This window comes from Ambystoma mexicanum, chromosome 1p (assembly GCF_040938575.1).
Source record: "Ambystoma mexicanum isolate Mex_15411 chromosome 1p, UKY_AmexF1_1, whole genome shotgun sequence".
NCBI lineage: Eukaryota > Metazoa > Chordata > Amphibia > Caudata > Ambystomatidae > Ambystoma > Ambystoma mexicanum.
Window position 1 is genome coordinate 938,036,236 of NC_090921.1, and position 18,412 is coordinate 938,054,647.

Here is an 18,412-nt window from a genome sequence, read left to right on the forward strand (position 1 = left end):
AAATACAGATAAAGGATGAAATGGAAGATGTTCACTCTGAGGACTGTATTTCAATGAATGCGAGATGTACTGACAGATAGACAGATGAACAGGTGACAGACGCGCACACAGAGGACAAAGTTATCGGATTCATGCTACACTAGCATAAGACCTAATGACCGCCTGATTCATTTTGATTTGAGTGCTTATCTGAACCACACATCACACTTCCTCTGTTCATGGCATTGCGGTAAAACCTGCTTGATGAAAATCTTACCTCCAGGGCACAATCTGAAAATCAATATACACCAATCTAAAGCACATACATATTTCAGACCCCTCTGAACTCAAACAGGTTAAACCAAAGTCACAATTGAATAGAAGGGCATTCTATGGTCATTGCCCAGGTATTTATTTTTACATTTGTAGAGCGCACTACAGCCCAAAAGCATCGAGGCGCTATTACATGAAAGTGTACGTAGGCAAGATTACGGTTACAACATGTGGTTATTCGGTTACAATAAGGGAGGTGCTAGGTAACCAAATACAGTTGGGTATATTTTCAGGGTGTACTTAGTGAGCATGGGGAGTTTAACAGGTCAGACAAATAGTCTAGTTTTGATGGCTTTGCGGAAGGCTAGGTGAGAGTCGATCCCCCTAAGGTACGTAGGTAAGGCGTCCCAGTGTGTGGCAGCGATGGCTGGGAAGCTGGAGCCACCTGCACGCACTGTACGGGTTTTGGGAATGGAAATCAGGTTGGTATAGGCCATTCTGGACGGCCCAGAGGATGTTGGCATGGCCATTCGCTGGGCCAGGTATGGGGGTGCCAGATCATGGAGGCATTTGTGCATAAGGGAGAGGATTTTGAAGATGATTCTCTCCTAACGGGAAGCCAATGGACCTGCCTTCTTAGGTCAGAGATCTGATCCTTATGGCCCTTCTGAACATGACAGAAATAGTTAGAGGATTAAGATTATTGCTTACATCATTGTCAACATTGATTTATACTTGTGTGCAGTTCAGTTAGGTTGTCTCTAATTAAATAAATCTTATTCAAAAGGAACTCAACTGAGTCTTGAGACGCAGAGCTTAGTATAGTTGATAGCACTGGGTTGATGCATTTGTCAGTGGTGTTAAACGATTCTTTACAGACATATCTGTTATGTTCTAATCTCTAAAAAATAACACATTTTTAGCTTTAATTATGGAGATCTTACAAGGACAAAACTGTTTCTTAAAAGCTGTTTGATCATGTATATCATAGTTTGTACTCAATCATTTTTTAAGATTATGTCGATACATTTTCCTCCTATTCAGGGAAGATTTGATTTTGTATCCAAATGCATCAGTGGGGTTTACTTGTACAAAAAAGCCACCAATTTATGTAAACAAGCATTAACATATGAATTGGAGGCAAAAAGGAGTAAGTCAGAGTGTACATAATTGGGAATCTTGACCATGTGTTTTTGTCTCTACATGTTAATTCCTAGGAGCTTGTAAAGTAAGGTCTAGGCAAAAGGGACTGCCAACATGGTCGGTCCATGGGAATTCCACATGAATATCCTGGCAGGAGGAAAAGATTTGATCCAAGGTTTATCCAGCTATATGAGTTGGGGCTGAAACCAACTTTTTGAAATCAAGATCATCAGTACATTACAGAAAATAGAATGTGTCTGGTCTATCAGGGTTAGCAACCCAGAAATTAAAAAAATCTCATTTGAATTTGAAAAGTTGCATTTTTCAACTAAACCAAATAAAAAAATACAAATAAAAAAAATAAAAATTTCTCATCACCAGTAGTTGTTTATGGGGCAGTATCTGCCAGAGCGCAGGGATAACATCAACATGATTTCAATTGATTTCCAGAGAGTGGTGAGTAGAATGCCAACTTTAGAAACATTGTTTGCTTTGATTTGAATCATCAGCGTTTAATAATGTTTAGTTTGCCATGATAAATGACAACTCCACCACCAAACAGTTAGTACATGAACAAGAACCTTTCTTATAGCTCAATGGAACAACATCATTCAGAATATAGGTGCTTGTGTCAGATGGCCCACTTTCTGATAAAGCAAGTCCAGATCGCGGTCAAACATTATGTTAAATCATAACTTACCTGACAATATTTCACTGCTTAATGTGCATTAATCATGAGATGGTTTAGGTTGATGGGGATAACCTACGATTGTATGATGATTCTGAAAGCAGTAGTTCTTTTTTAAAGTGATTCTTTGATATAATATTGCCATATTTAATTTACTTATACACTGTTCCTCCAGCGTGTAGCTGGATGAAGAATCCATTAGAATGCTTATAAGTGGGTTACCTTCTTGAGATACAGTTTGGGCAGAATACCAGAACTTCGGACTTATTCAGGCGAGGACGGGTGCAGATGGGCTTGCCTTAGGTGCAGCAGCAGCATGCGACCGCTGCACAGGTTCATGTCACCTGGTTTTGTGTGCTTGCTAACGGCGGGCAGCAGAGCTGAAATGTAGAGAGAGAAAAGAGATTTGTCTGTAACAGCATGGAATTAATGTGCTAAAACAGAATGTGAAATCGAACACAGCGTGAACACTGTATAACATGTATGTGTTATTGTTGTATAACCCTGATATTCAATGTCTATTTGCAATGCGCCATCAATGATATTAACATATGCATTTCTGTGACTAGTGCCTTTCTATCTCAAAACCTATTGAATTACACACATTCTGTAACATTTCCATATTTTAAAGATGGGTTTGGGGTTTACAACTATGTGCACAGGGGTAATGGTGAGCTATAGGGAATGCTATGCATGGGGTCCAGATGCTCTTTTTTTAATGTTATATTCAATAAAGTGAGAAACAAGAGAGTCTTGATTGAATCATAGCTCCCCTTTGGCCCATAGGTAAGCAAGATTGTAAGGAGGGTTTCTTATCTTTATTAACTGCTCAGGAAAAGGTTCCAATGGTACAAGGGTGAATGTGTTTGGACCTCACTAGATTCCTAGTCTTATTTAGTTTGAAGCTTTCCAACAGTGTTTACACTTGACAAAAGGACCTTCTCTGACTAGAGATCCCAAATACAGGCAGCCTCATTTGCCTGGAACTTAAGGACTTCAACCATGCCACCCCTGCTGTGTAGAGCGTACCGTGGCTTCTGTGAGTTCAGAAGCACATTCAAACTCACGTGCATAAAACATGATGTGCCTGAAGAATCTTCAGACCTTTCTTGAACATTACATATGTTTTTGACTTTCTATATATTTTATCAACAGCAGGTGAGATCTGTTTTTTACACAATTGAATCTGGCACATTTGGTGCACCCTGAAGCTTGTGCCATTCAGGGCGCACCACATTTGCCAGATTCAAACTTGCTCATCTGCAGTTGTTGAAATTAAAAACATATGCAATGTTCAAGAAAGCTTTGAAGATTACAATGTTGGTCTATAAGCACCACGAACTCATATTTAAATCATGCCTCCCCACTAATAGGGTTCCCGAGCTAATAGTAATCTGACTCCTTTTCCAAAACATTTAACACGACCACAGGACTAACACCACTACTGTCACAGAGTTCAGCAGAACTCATCTAAAAGTGAACTATGAGTGTTTGATGGTTAAACCTGCCACTTAGAGCCACTGATTCTCTTGCACCCAAACCCTGTGGCATCCCAGCACTGTCACAGGCCCTGAAGACGAAGATATGCTTACAAAACTCATAAATAAATCAGGAGCTCTAAGTTCAACAGACTTCACAATCACTGTATTCCACAAACATCAGAGCATGGTTTGAACAGAAATTGCATTTTCCCTGTTCTAGGGAAATTAATACATCACATCCCTTTCCAATTCGTGACTGGCACATGAACTAGATACTATCAGATACAAGAATTAGCAAAGCCACCAGTTAAGGGTTTTGTGTATGCATGGGATAACATTTGCCAGGCACTGCCATAACCGTCTTAGCTGACCATAAGTTGGCAACAGCTGGAGAATGGTTGAGTACCTAGGCATATGGGTATCATCATTTTACATCGAATACAATTTCTCTTATTACCGATAACTGCGAAAAGTGCCAGGAGACGTCATTGCATCCCGATATGATTGGGTCGCAACTTCTGGCTTAATGAATATGGCATCTGAACGTGGGGATAGTGGGTGTAAAAGTAAATGGGGTTTGGAGGATGTGGTGGTGTCCCCTGCATACTTCTTACGTATCCACGGTCGAGTGGATTCTAACTTTTCTTATTATTTTTCCAAAAACTATGCTAATTGCACATGAAGGCAGCGACCCGGGTTGGTTTAAAGAAAAAGCCTAGAGATGTGCACTGAGTTGAGGAAAGCGTAGTTCTCCCTACGCAGCAAGAAAGAACTACAGCATTGCGCTAGTTAAGCACAGTGTGGGAAATGTAGTGAGAAAGAGATTAGCAGCGGCAAGGTGCAGGCTCGAGCAGCGCGGTGTCCAGTATACACTCCTAACTAGTTGAGGAGCGTGGGCACGCGATGTACAGCTTTTCCAGAAATATACAACATACAACCAGATCGTGAATGTGCGACCCGTTGCAACCATTTTGTATATGCAGTATAATATTGTGACACAATGTATTCAACCTAAAACGGCATATGATTGCCGTGCTTGGCAAAGACCTGTCTAATCCTTATTCATCAAACCAAAACGAGGGTCTTAGCCAAAGTTTGCCTTTATCATAGCTTTAATGTAAAGAAAACATTCAAGAATACACATATTGCTTATATCTTGGTTAATGTAAGGCTACTTCATTAAGCGGGCAACCCCAATCTAATGCCCACTAGTTATACAGTCCAACTCCAAAATTCTGGGCAAGAAACAGATGTTTTTTTCAAAACTCGTATTTATTTAAATAAATGTATTAAAGGTGGTCTCCAAACTTTATGTAGGGGACGTCATCACCATATTGCACAAGCATCTTGTCCAAAAGAAACTAAAATAACCTGCTCACTCAAATCTCACTATTTTTCACACTAAAGCATACATTTACATAGTGAATTACATATGAATATATTAAGTTCTGAATAACAGTAGTCCTTCCAATTTCACCTTTGCTGCTTGCTGGTTAATATATCAATGCTTCCTTATCCATCAAAACATTACCAGACTACAAGTAAAGTTGCATTTACAAATAATGCAAAGAACTTGGATTTCCCCATTAACACCAGCAATGTATGGAATTAGAATGTGTTCCCCTAGTGAATGTGTGGGATTGTGGGCATCTAGCTTGTGCATATGAATTAATATAGTCTATTATGCATTGCATGTAAGTCTTGCAAGGTTGGGTTTGGAAAGCAATGTTTTCTATTTAGAATGCACAGACTATTTTGACTTATCCACCCAAACTGGGAGAACAGAGTGATCATTTTATTGAAGAAGTATACGCGTACCTGCCCTTTAACCTCACTAATAGAGTGCCACTATACAGTTTCCAGAATTAGGGTGTATGGGATTTTACATATGCATCATTTTATGCGACTAGAAATTACACAATTAATCTTGCTCTCATGTCCTTTTCCTTAATAAACAGCCATGCTCTTCACAGTACACACTTTATCATGCAGATCTGCATTTGGATATGGTAGGGGCATCTACATATTGCAGCTTAATGTTAACCGTTTCTGTGAAAACAATTGAGTACATTTTAATGAGATTATAATTTGCAAAGAATTGTGTGCAAACTGCAGAAAATGCTATCTATACTACTGCACACACAGTTTAAAAATGTGTTTTGGATTGGATGGACGTGCCATTTCAATTGCATTGAAAATGCTCTGCGCATTTCCCATTTAATTAATGTATTTTGGTATCACCTTCCCAAACCACTCCCTTTCTTGGACTTAACAATAAATAAAATAAAATATATATTATTCAATAGCGCAGAGCTAGCAGATGCCCTCAATTGTTCATATGGAAGTCTTAGTCAGCAGGCCCCTCCTGATCCCTTCCTCCCTTTTTCAGAAAAAAACAGGTCTGCCTCAAGTTAAGTTTGTTCATGGTCCCTCATTGACAAGGCCTTCATCTGCAGATAATATCCAAATTCAGCACTCATCCAATAGGAACAGGTAGTACTCTTCCTGCAGCTTTTCCCAAAATTAGAATACTATCCCCTGTGTGCTCCCATTTTTAAAGTGTAAAATATTCCCATGTTTATGTCATGATTATGTTTATGTCACACTATGTGATTGGCACAATCTTTCCATTAGCCTGCCTTATAGCCAGACAATCCCATATACTGCACACCTCTAATCTTCATTGGATGATTATAATTTCTATATTTGTGAACAAAATAAAGGTGGGGGCCCAATTAGCTACTGATCCTCTTGACTGCAAGATTGTTTTTATTTTATAATTCACAGTAGCAGCCTGCTACATTAATGAACTATGGATTGTTATACTCTGCCACCACAGACACACGTTTGGTTAAGTGACATGAATGGATAGAATACTAATTTCTCTCCTCATATCCCATGTCCCTCCTTTCTGTATTAGAATGCATATGTTCAACTTATAGGCACCACCTAAAAGCCACAACCAATTATTCACTCGAGCAATATTGTCCAGCACCAACATACTTTGTGTGATCCATTCCAAATGACATTTTGATATATGAATAACACATTTCTGGTAAAACTGAAAAATACAATTTTTAGGTTTTCTTAGATTCACAGTTTAACCCTACAGAAAATACTCTCCAAATGTTTAGAAAGTGTGTTCATCTATAAACAAAGTTCATGAAACAGAGCAGCTCTTTGATTTTCTAAAATTCGCCTATGAGGATAAAGAAAAGCTTATTTATGTTAATATGTCAACTCATAGGTTCTGTGGTTACTATGTGCCACAAGTGTTTTCTGATCATTATAGGATGATAATGCTTTATGGATAAGGTGGATTAAAATAAAGCAAATGATGACATAAATCTCGGAAAACATGTGGTAATTTTTCCTTTTTTCTTTTTCTTGTGTCTAGTGAACTAGGGAAGGCAATGGGAACCTGGATTCTGCTGCTCCTTCTGAACCTGGCCTTGTACGATACAGCTGTAGTTTCTGGTGAGAATCAGGTGCTTCTGTCAGGAGGCAGCCATCCCAAGCGCAGTAAGAGGGCATGGCTATGGAACCAAATGCACGTCAGAGAAGGAATCATAGCTGACGAGCCATACCTTATAGGAAAGGTAAGGTGAAGAGAACATTGAAGAATAGGAACTTGTGCAAATTGACTCAGTGTTATGTTTTAAGAATGGGGCTTTCCAATTTGCTGCTTGAAGCTGCATCGGCATGTGTCCTCCCTTGTAGATGTTCTTGACAGCCAAGCAGGAAATGCTAGTCTAGATCACATAAACTGCACTGAGAGGTGCAAAATGAATATCACTTCTGAATTACTTCCATTCTCTTCCAATTTCCATGGACCCTTTTTGCAAATGGGAGAAGTACATTGGACCGGTTAACATCTTGTCACTTGTCATATGCTTTATTTGTTTTACAAATCATAAGTCAATGGGCCTCATTACGACCCAGGCGGTAAGGGGTTAACGGCAGCGTTAACAGCGCCGACCCTTACCGCCTGAGTACGAGGTCCCTTAACGCCATGGCGCTTTTAACACCTGCTTTTAGCAGGTGTTAAAATCCATGGCGCTAAGGGACCATGGAGTTAATTACGCCACCGTAATTTACGGTGGCGTAATTAACGCCTTCCCCACTCCCATTATACCCTATGGGACAAAAATGGGAATGGGGAAGGGTAAATGGGGATTGGGGACTTACCGCCCCGCCAAGGTCGGAATGGGGCGGTAAGTCCGCCAACCACCATGGCGTAAACGTAGTTTACGCCATGGTGGTAAAGTCACGGCCCAGGCGGTAACTTACCGCCTGGGTCGTAATGAGGCCCAATGTCTTTATATGCCGACTACAAATGAAAAATAAATACCATTAGTATTAACTGTGCTGCCAGAAGGGAGCATTAAACACCCAATTTACCACACTTATGTGCTGTATACCCCTATGCAATTTAACACCACTGGATCACATTTACAAAGGAATACCATTTAACTTAACAATTTGAGTTTGCAGCAGCAAGTGGGTGATGTTTAATCTGGGCGTAGAAGGGAGGAATGTTCCTCTTGCTTGTTTGCCGTTAATACTCTGCATTTGTCTGGCTGCAAGAAAATCGCTATCTGTTTGTCTGACTGCCGGAAGATCCGCTGCAGCCATGGGAAGTCTCTACTATTTTCCACAGTCATAGCATATAGTATTTGCTCTCCCTTGGAGCAGCTACTTGGCAAAGCTTCGGCTTATTCTCTGTGTCTATCTAGTAATGGTATCGTTTCTATAAGGAGCACAATTAGCAAGTGGTAGAGTTATGGGCCTGGTTTTAATGCTACTGAGTGGCGAAATTCTTAGGTGTTGACCGGCGGTTAACTCGCATGCAGGAATGGAGGTACATTTACTAGTAGACCTCTGGTCCAGGAGCCTCTTTTGTGTGGGCACTTTGCACATTTTACATTGTCACACGGCACACACATAATGATGATGTATACAAAAAACTCTTCTGTTTAGCCTACAGCAGTAGGTGTACCCACAGTTCGGTTTGTTTCTTAAAAACGAGATAGAGAATGTGGTGATGGTCCCAAACAATAAGCAGGCTTGACTTTTGCCATGATATGCATTGCGTAAGGGAAGGGAGAGGAGGAGCCTTGGAGGCCTGTTAAGAACTCAGACCTGCAAGGCAGGGAGTTTTTCTGTGATGGGTCCTGACTTGCTAAATTAGGCAATCTCTATTTCAGCTGCACTGTGACAGAGGGATTCTTAAAGGGCCAACTATTTGAAAGCCCGTATGGAGTTTTCTGTAAGGTAGGCAAGAAGGATTTCATGATTTATATTATCTAAAGCAGGTATTGGCAGCTTGTCTCCATCCGGACGTTTTGACCTACAACTCTCATCCTCCCCAGCCACAGTGTCAGTTCATGGGGACCAGTGGAGTCATAGGCCAGAACAGCTGGAAAGTGAAAGGTTGGATTCCCCTGATCCAGAACATTCAAGGAAATAGCAACTTACATTCTTGCCTGGAACGTACTTGTATGGTCTATTAGATTGTGTTGCCTATTACTAGATTTCTGGTTTATTTAGAGTAAGCAAACATGAATGGGCCCACATATAAGGGATTAACAAAATAACCTGTCTAGATCTGACCATCCCCAAAAACCTATAATTGTAAAAACACAACACATGTTGTGCTTGTTGCATTTGTGTATTTTAAAACGCTGATCTAATGCATCATTGCCGCCTTAACGTATACACCCAAATAAACATCAAATTACATAAGATGAAGACCCTGCAACTAGTTAGCATGGAGGAGTCGTGTTGGTTATCAAATTAACCATGCAAATCTATCCACCAACTAAGAAAAACCATGGAGTGGAAACCTCACCCAGCCCGGACACGGAAAGTATTGAAAAACTGAAGCTCTCAGTTCTGTGCGTGGCAAGGCAAAGCCATTCTTCTCTGTTTTCAATTCACAGTCATTTACAACAATGAGAGGCATTTAAAGGAACATAAGTGTAATACACTACCTCAACAAACACTTTTTGTTATGTTTACAAGTATAGGGGTATATTGGTGAGGAACAAATGATTACATCACGTGGGTAGCTCATCCTTATTAATGATGCTATCTGTCATGAGAATAAGGCAACATCCACACACAATATAAACTGTCCACTGGAACTCTTATATGAAAATAGAATGTTTATTAAGCAAAACATATATTAACATATGGCACCCATTTGAAATTGGCATAGTTTTCCTGGCTGAGTGAAACTGCCAGTTACTCCTTGCGGGAACAATGCAATGTATTGTAGCATTAGCTCACTCTTTGTCCCATTGGAAAACATGTTAGTGTGACAGTGACGGATCCCTGTATTGGGAGACTGTCAAGTGGCTTTGGTCAGGAATGAGGCTCGGTTCTAGAAGGACTGTGTGTGGCAGTAGCAGTGGTGAATGCAAACAAACCTACAGTGACGCACTGCAGACCAATGAGATAGCTGTATGCATTCCCTTTGTTAGAGTGAGAACAGGCACTACATACATGAGGGTAGGTCCACTGATATGAGAGCTGTATGCCACTGCACCCTGCTGTAGGACCTCTTGATGAAGGATCGAATAGTTCTATGATTGGGAGAAAAGGTCAGTGTGGTCCTTTGCTAGGTATGTGTTCAAGTAAATTCCAAGGTTTGGTCTAAAATGGCACATCCCTGGGTATCCCCCTAGACCCATACTGAGACACCCCAGTTTGGATCCCTTGGGATACAGGTAGAATCATTATTCTTGTACTAAAAGGCCAACACGTAGGTGGGACCAATGTGCCAGGACCCACCTACGGGATAGGAAACTAATGTAGGGCCCCTGTGTAGCTTACACCGATGTAGGACCTGTGATCGGTCGCTTTGCTCCTGCCGTGGCTCAAGCTTGCAGCCAGAAACAGGGCAGGCTGAAGACGTGTGGGTGCTCTTGCAAGCCCATTTCAAAAGTTGTTTGGGGCCCTTCTTGTCTAAAGCTGGGAAAACCCATCTTTGGCAGCTGTGTTGCCCATAGATTAGAATGGAGATGTTTTTTAATACAAACGTCTATGGGTGATTTTCCTGGCTTTATCATTGAGGGTACATATCCCGAGCCCCACTTTGGATTTGATAAATCTCCAAGCATATTCACTGCTCCAGACCAAAGAGCTGAACGCAGGGTAAATCATCTCTGCAGTAAGTTAACACATTTTAAAGAGTCCTTTCTTTACCTTTCAATTACACATTCAAAGTGACACAGCATTTAGTTTTTGAAGGTTGATGTTTTCTAAGGGAATATGCGCATACCACCAGCCCCACCTTGTGGCTACATTCTGTGGCAAAATCCTAGCAATGGAGGGGGTGAGTATGTCCAGATTATCACATGACAGCTTTATTTGCCTCTGCACAGCAGAACAAAATAAATCAGACAGCTGTGTAGCTGAAACCTAACTGAATACTTTAAAAGGCTTGAACTTTCTTTATGATGGTCAATTATAGCATTATCAAGGTCAAACGTCATGTGACATACGTTCTTGTGATGCAATTTTGATCAAAGTTTTTTTTTGTGATGTTACTTCTTGAGATGTCATCAGGTGAGTGATGTCAATTCCACTACCCCTGACATTTTGGTGAAATGATATCCCTGTGAACCACCTCCCAGCCCAGTCCGTGGTCTTCAGCAGCACTCTATACACATTGAAATTGGCCAAGTCAATAAGAGTATGAGAGAACCTGGCCCCTAAATATTTGATATTATGTTACTTCCACTCTAAGCCCAATGCTCCATCTTCCCTATTAAACAGGATCTTGTCAAATGAATAGCCTTACATTTGTGAACATTTCCTGCGTAGCCAGATAATGCTAAATATAGATCAATGACTTGCATTTTTACTCTATGAAGCCCCTTATGGTAGGCGGGATTAACAGTTATTGTGATAAAATCCTTTCCTTTAAACCTTCTTTTTTAAACATTTTTTATTTATAAAAATCACAGGGAAAGCAATGCATTTGTGGCACAAAAATGCTTACAGAATTCACCATTGATAACAGAGTGGAGGACATGGTTCCTTTACAATGGGGTAAGAGAATGTGACTTGAAGACCGGATGTTGCAAAGGATGGTGTAAACATAAAGGACAGGGACAGGACAGAATGACATAGGAATGAAATGGCAGAGAGAGTACTGAATTTAGGATGGAGGGTTGATGGGAAAGTGCTGTAGGGTTGTCCATGAGGGGTAGGGAAAGAGGAAAACAGGGTGATGCAGTAGCTTAGAGTGCTCGGAAACAGGTTCTTCAGAATGGAGAGGTAGAGGAAGAACATTCCAAAGTAGGGAAGCAAGGAGAGAGAGAGAGAGAGAGAGAGAGAGACAGAGAGAGAGAGAGAGAGAGAGAGAGAGGAAACTAGAGGGATCACAGGAGGCTCAAGTGGTGGCAAGGAGGTGAGCTGAGGATGATCTTAACGAGCATGGAAGAGAGTAGGGAGTAAGATGAGCAGATAAGTAGGGTCAGGCGAGTCCATGGATAGTTATGAAGATGATGAGAAGACGATTATACTTGGCCCTTTGTTTCACAGAGAGCCAGCCAATCTGCAATCGGGCAGAGGTGGAAGAGGTAAAGCGATAAAGGTTGAAAAGTGTGCAGACCCCGAATTTGGGGACTTTGTCCAAAGATGTAAAAGCATAGTTGGGAAGGCCATAGAGGACACTGGAACAGTAATCCAATCTAGGAGGTGATTAGCTGCTTAGCAGTATTGAAAAGAAGAAGATGACAGACTTTTCTGATATTGAGGAGGTTCAGTCTGGCTGCAGTGGCTGTTCTGAAAATGAAGAGCGAGGATTTCTGCGATGGGTTGAAGATGACACCAAGGTTATGAGTTTAAGCAGAGTAAGAAAGTTAGTCAAGACAGAAGAGAAGAACAGGAAGAGACGAACAGGCAGCCTGTTTGTCTGGGAAGTAGATAACTTCAATCATAGTGGAGTTGAGCATAAGCGAGTGAGGCGCCATCCAATATTTAATGGGGGTGAGACAATTTGCAGTGTTTGACAACAGCTCACAATTAAAGGGAGTGAAAGGAGAAGAAGGTCTGGGTGTTGGCAGCAAATAGTTGATAGGGGAAGACATAAGAGGAGATCAAGGTGCCAAGAGCTGAAGAATAAAGAGTGAAGAGAAGTGGAACACTGACAGACCATTTGGAAACTCCAACAGTAAGGGGGGTGAGTTGAGAGGGATGGCTATTCCGGGTCATGTGAAAGTGTCTGGTGGTAAAGTCTGAAGCAAACCAAGCGAGGGCCCTAGCTCCGATGCCCAGGAGAGATCACATTCTAAAATTAACAATATGCAAATGTCACTACTCAGTTCTTTCACAATGACTTTCAAGTTATCTCACTTGTTGACATATGCCTTCATCAAAATACGCATGAATATCGCTGCACAAACATCCCAAAATATTCACTTGCTTAGATCCTTCATTCAGCCAGCCATGTTCTTCCCATCATGCCCTTCTACAGTTTTGCTCTCAAATGTACTTGTTTACTGCCAATCGAAAGAGTCAAACATTGGACTCCTTACCACATTCCATGGCTTACCCACACTGAGACTCTCAAATAGCGTACACCAGTGCAGACAAGTATGCTAATTTTATTACATTGCTTTATTTACAATATCTAGTCATTGCCCTATAAACCCTTTTCTCATTTGCTCTGTTCCTTCGTGAAGCAATCTTGGTGGCTAAACAAATCATACAGACGCTGATGGCACCCAGATTTACTTAGTGGGATCTGCAGCTTTACCTATGTGTGGCCAACAGCCCACACGTCATATTCAGCTGCAGTAGTTCTATCATGCCAAATGGAAATCCTGCATCAAAGTAAATGATGCAGCCTTCTAGGTGTTAGGTTAGTTAACGTCATACATTTCAACTTAGAACATCTCAGAACAATTCCTCTTGCCTGTTTATTATCCGCGTCAACTTTTCTCCACACACAAAATTGACACACTTATTGGTCAAGATCTGTGGAGCAATGAGCAATGCTTTTGCATATAGGTAGAATCAGGTTTGTGCAACAATTTGAGATCATTTCACAAAGTGAGGCAGGGCAAAGTCCACCTTAATTACTAACAAATATATTCTGACGGTTTGTGACCAGTAAACCTGGATTAACTTCAAAGAAAGCAACCCATGGGCATCTCAAGTCATTTTGGTGCAATTCGACCTATAGCGCAAGTGTATGTGCATTTTTTGTATGTGGTCGAACCAACAATCAAACTTGCAGTAGACTTCTGAGTCCCTCACAATAGATCATTATCCAATAGGAGCCTTATTCTGAGGTCAAAACTTGTGCTTGTTTGTCTCAAATCTCCTAAGAGATGTTTTTTGGGGGTTTTGCTTGGCCATAAGGGTAGGTGTACACAGAATAGGTTCACATTTGGCCGGTCTTTCGAGTGTTTTTGAGTGCTTTGAGCAGGATTTTAATCAGTTTTAAGTGTTTGGCTTTACATTGTTTGTTGTTCTCATTAGTGTTTTGCGGTCCAATTTTCTGGCCTTTTCTCTTAGGGATTGTTCAGTGCTTTGTCAGTTTATCCCTGTGAATAAGGAAAGCAACGCACTGCCTTTTCCTTTTATCACTTTTCCTTTTTGTTCCCTTAATACATCTAAAATAGTCAAATAAACGTTCATGCCTTCTCAAAGAACCACCCCTTAACATCTCATTGCTCTCTTATTTTCAACCTATGTCTCCCCTTCTCTTTCTTTCAAAACTCCCAGAAATAGCAGTCCACTCTTAAATCTCAAAATACTTAAAAGCTGCACTTTTTGATGCCCCTGACTCGATCTGGTTCTCGCCCCCCCACTTCACCGAAAAAGCTGCCCTTCATGTAACTTACTCTCTCCACTCCGCTCAACCCAATACATTCTCTTCTATTGTCATAGTCTTGGATCTTTGCGTAGCGCTTGACTCTTTTAATCACTCGTCACTGCTTTCTGCTCTCACATCTTTGGGATTTTTTGACGCTGTTACTTGCTGGTTTCACTCTTACCTTTCAGATCATACATGCTGAGTCTCCTGGACGAGCCATACTACTTTTCGCCGTCCTCTCACCTACAGTGCCCCACAAAGCTTGGTACTTGGTTCCTTGCTTTTCTCTATTCATGCTATCTCACTTTTCTATCTTATTGAATATTTCAAATGTTCTCCTCACTTCTATGCGGATAACTCCCATACCTCCTTTTCTGTCTCATCTTTTCCTTATTCTCTTCATTATACTGTTTCTGTCTGTCTGTCCGCTGTCCGGTCCTGGATGTCAGCTTGCTTCCTTCTCCGTTAGCCGTCTAAAATAGAGATTCTCTACCCTCCAACATCTCATTTTCCTTTTCTCCCTCCTCAAATCCCCCTCTCTCTCTATTACTCTTTTCCTCCTCTGCATGTCATTTTGTTGTCATCTTCAATCCTTTAGTCGCCTTCTACTCTCATAGTTCCCTAACTACCCATTTTTGGCACTTTCAGATTCACAATATTGTAGGCATTTGTTTGCTGTCATTCCATGCTTCTAAACTCCTCATCACATCTTCAATCTGGTCCCGTCTCGAATACTGTTCTCCTCTGTCTATGGGTCTGCCCTCCTCACAACTTACTCCACCCCCCACAGTATTCAACTCTTTATTTCGTCTTTTTTTCTCGCTACTCGTTCTTCTATCTCTCCTGTCCATTTCCCTACTCCTCTTTTACTCTCATTTCCATTTCCTCTGTATTGCTTTCAAATGTTAGCACAGACTTGATCCTGCCCAACTTGCTGCTCTCATCTCAGTTTACCCCCCTTCACATTCCCTTCGTTCACAACACCTCGATCCATTAGCCTCTCCTAAACATCCCTGTGCGTTTCTCATTTCCTTTATTTCTCCCTTCCCGCCCCCAAATTATGGAACTCTCTGCCTCTTGGTGTACTTCTCCCTCTCTTGATATCGTTCACTCCCATCTAAAAGCACATCACCTTTCCATTCTGTCATATTTCTTAGAATCTCCTGCTCTTATTCTTCTGCTATTTCCATCAATACTTATATGTGTTCTGTGTTATCTAATCGTGGGCAGTGCTTTGGTAAAAGCGCTTCAGAAATTCCAATTAAATTAAGAAAACAAAACTATGAATGTCCTCGAGCCTTCCCCCAAATAAACTGCTTTTTAACCGTTCCCAGTTTTCCCCACTGTATGTTTGTTATTGTTTTCGTCTCCTCTCCCCACTTTCTGCTGTACTGCTAAGTCCAAGTGTACTGTTGTGAGATGTATCTAATGAGTTGGCTTGCTCTCAGGGTGTTTTTGTTTTGTGTAGAGTTTATATTATTTTGGGCTCTCTGAGTGCTCTGGGGTCTCTTAGTTCTCTTTGTTGGCTGCTTGCCTCGTGGGCCACATGTGAAACTGGGTGGCAAAGAACGTGGAAGCAGAGAAAGAGGAGGAAGAGCTGCAAATAAAACCTATAATTTTGGATATGTGTGTGTTTGTGTCTGTGTGTGTCTGTGTCTGTGTGTGTGTCTGTGTGTTTTTTTTAATGCCCATATGTTTCTATGATGTTATCAGAAAAAAATAAAAAAGCCTGAGTGTTACCCACAGGAATTTATTTCTCAGTGGTATTACATTTATATAACCATATAGTTCAGCATTTACTCAGGTTATGTTTGCTATTTTGTCATACTATATATGTTTAATACATTGAATAATTGTATGATAGTTCAGTAGTTTCTGGCAGAGAACTGTGTAAAAAAGCAATACATCGAAACATTGACCATGAAGGGGTAAGCAAATAAATGTGTCTCCCGCTATATATTGATACAGGGCCGCTGTAGTTATAGTTAAGTTGCTCAACCCAAAGGAAGAGCACTTTCTGGGTAGCTTATAACTTTGCTGCCCAGGGCTAAACCCCACAAAACTTTGAAAAAAACAATATGGCCCCGTCAGATAGATTCTGCGAAGTTTGGTGGGGTTTCGTGCAGGGGGGCAAAGTTCTAGGGGGAGTCCGAAAATGTGTGCTTTTTCCGATCAACGCAATCGAAAAAAATGTTGCTCATGCGTTCACCCCAAACCACTGGACGGATTTTTACCAAATATGTGGCGGGAGTGGTGTCTTGGTCCCAAAAGCGTGCTTTTATAAATTTGTAAAATCCATACAGTAGTTTTTTTTTAAAAAATGGCTTAAAAGTAGGTCAAAGAAATGTGTGATATCTGGGTTCAGTCTGCAGACTCACTTCCCTGTTCACTCCAGGGACAGGCCTCCAATTGGTCCAGGGGGTGGCGCGAGGTCCACGGACATCAGACGTGCCTGCTGATTGGTCAATAAAAACGTGAGGTGCATCAGATTTTTGGAAATGCCTGTCATGTTGGATTTGTGGGCAGCAGCCGATGTCTGCGAACATCGCGGTAAAAACATATTAAAAAACACAACTTTAGACTTGTCAAACTAATCAAACAATCTCTGGAGAGGTGAGGGGTGATGAGGATGGGATGGGATATGCCTTCAAAAAGCCCCCAAAACAGGTGCATTTTCAACTCTGACGTCCGTGAACAGTCTGGATGTCAGGGGCAGTCCTGTGATGTTCGTGAACATCTGAAATGTTCGGGGGCATCTATGCCTATTTCTAGATTACAGGGTTGGTGAAAAGCAGTTTTTGGATGGCTTCTAACCTTGACACCACTCAATGAAACTGCATGAAATTTATTTTGAAATTTCATTCCATACCTGACTCAAAGGGTCTGCAAAGTGTGGTGCTGTTTTGTGAAGAGAGAACAAAATTAGAGGTTGGGGTCCCAAAATATTTTGAAGGCTTATAAATGTGGTGCCATGTGACAAATCTGCACATCAGTTTGCAAAAAAGATTGTAGACCTACATATGAATGGTTTTGCAAGTTTGGTTGGATTTTGTCAACAGGGGGCAAAATTAGACAGGGGTGTTAACATTTTAGATGGCTTATAACTTTGTTGCCGTTTGATGAACATGAACAAAAGGTTTTCAGAAAAGATTATAGGCGCAACCTTGACTGTTTGTGCAAGGTCTGAATAGATTTTGTCAATTTGGGGCTAAGTTATATGACTATTGTATGTACATACATTTTGACACTTGTGAAAAAATTAAACATGGGTAGATTTGCAGCAAACTTGTGTAAGGAGCATTGACAAGGACCTGCAAGCATGGTTTTGCAAATGGGCCTGTGTTGTAATTTTTGAAAAGTGTCATAATGTAGGTACAGAAAAAGTGATATATCTTGGTGACTGAGGTATAGCTGGTGACCATGGGTTGTGGTCAGATTTTCTAGGGCATGGCATGAAGCCATGGCCCTGACAATCTGGCTACCGCCCATGACCACGAGGGACCAGCAATGGTATTAAAGTGGGCATGGCCACCAGAGACCAGCTAGGTGGTAACGTTTTGGGAAATTGGGATATGTTTGAATTGTCAAAAAAATCGGCTTGTGGGTACAGGTTGAAATGCTGGATGGGATTGCAGCTTTATGCACCAGGAGGGTTAGCAAGAACTTGAAAGCATGGTTTTGCAAATATGTCCTGTGTTTTCTTTTTTAAATAGTGTAAACTGTAAGTACACAACACAATGATACAACATTGGTGTCTGGTCAAAGGGCCTGGCCGTTAGCAAGGAGAAATGTGTACTGTAATTTGCTTATTGGGGCATGCAGCATGGCTGAAGCGGTAGGTTTGAATGTAAAAAATATTCTGCTTGCGGTTACAGCCTGAAGTGGTGGACTAGATTACAACAAACTTGCGCGACGCGCATTGGCAAGGACCTGAAAGCATGCTTTTGGTAATATGTTTTGTGTTTTACTGTTCAAAAGTCTAATAATGTAAGTAGAAAAACTGGTGAAATATAT

General features: G+C 41.1%; 1 protein-coding gene across 1 annotated transcript in view; it reads left to right on the plus strand.

The window, feature by feature from the left end:
- The window catches only part of CDH5 (cadherin 5), a 302,086-nt gene that overhangs the window by 83,839 nt on the left and 199,835 nt on the right, over positions 1 to 18,412 (plus strand). Inside the window, exon 2 of the mRNA XM_069653040.1 lies at positions 6,962 to 7,163. Within this exon, the coding sequence (XP_069509141.1) occupies positions 6,978 to 7,163 (186 nt within the window). The 5' untranslated portion in view covers positions 6,962 to 6,977. The remainder of the gene's footprint in view (positions 1 to 6,961; positions 7,164 to 18,412) is intronic.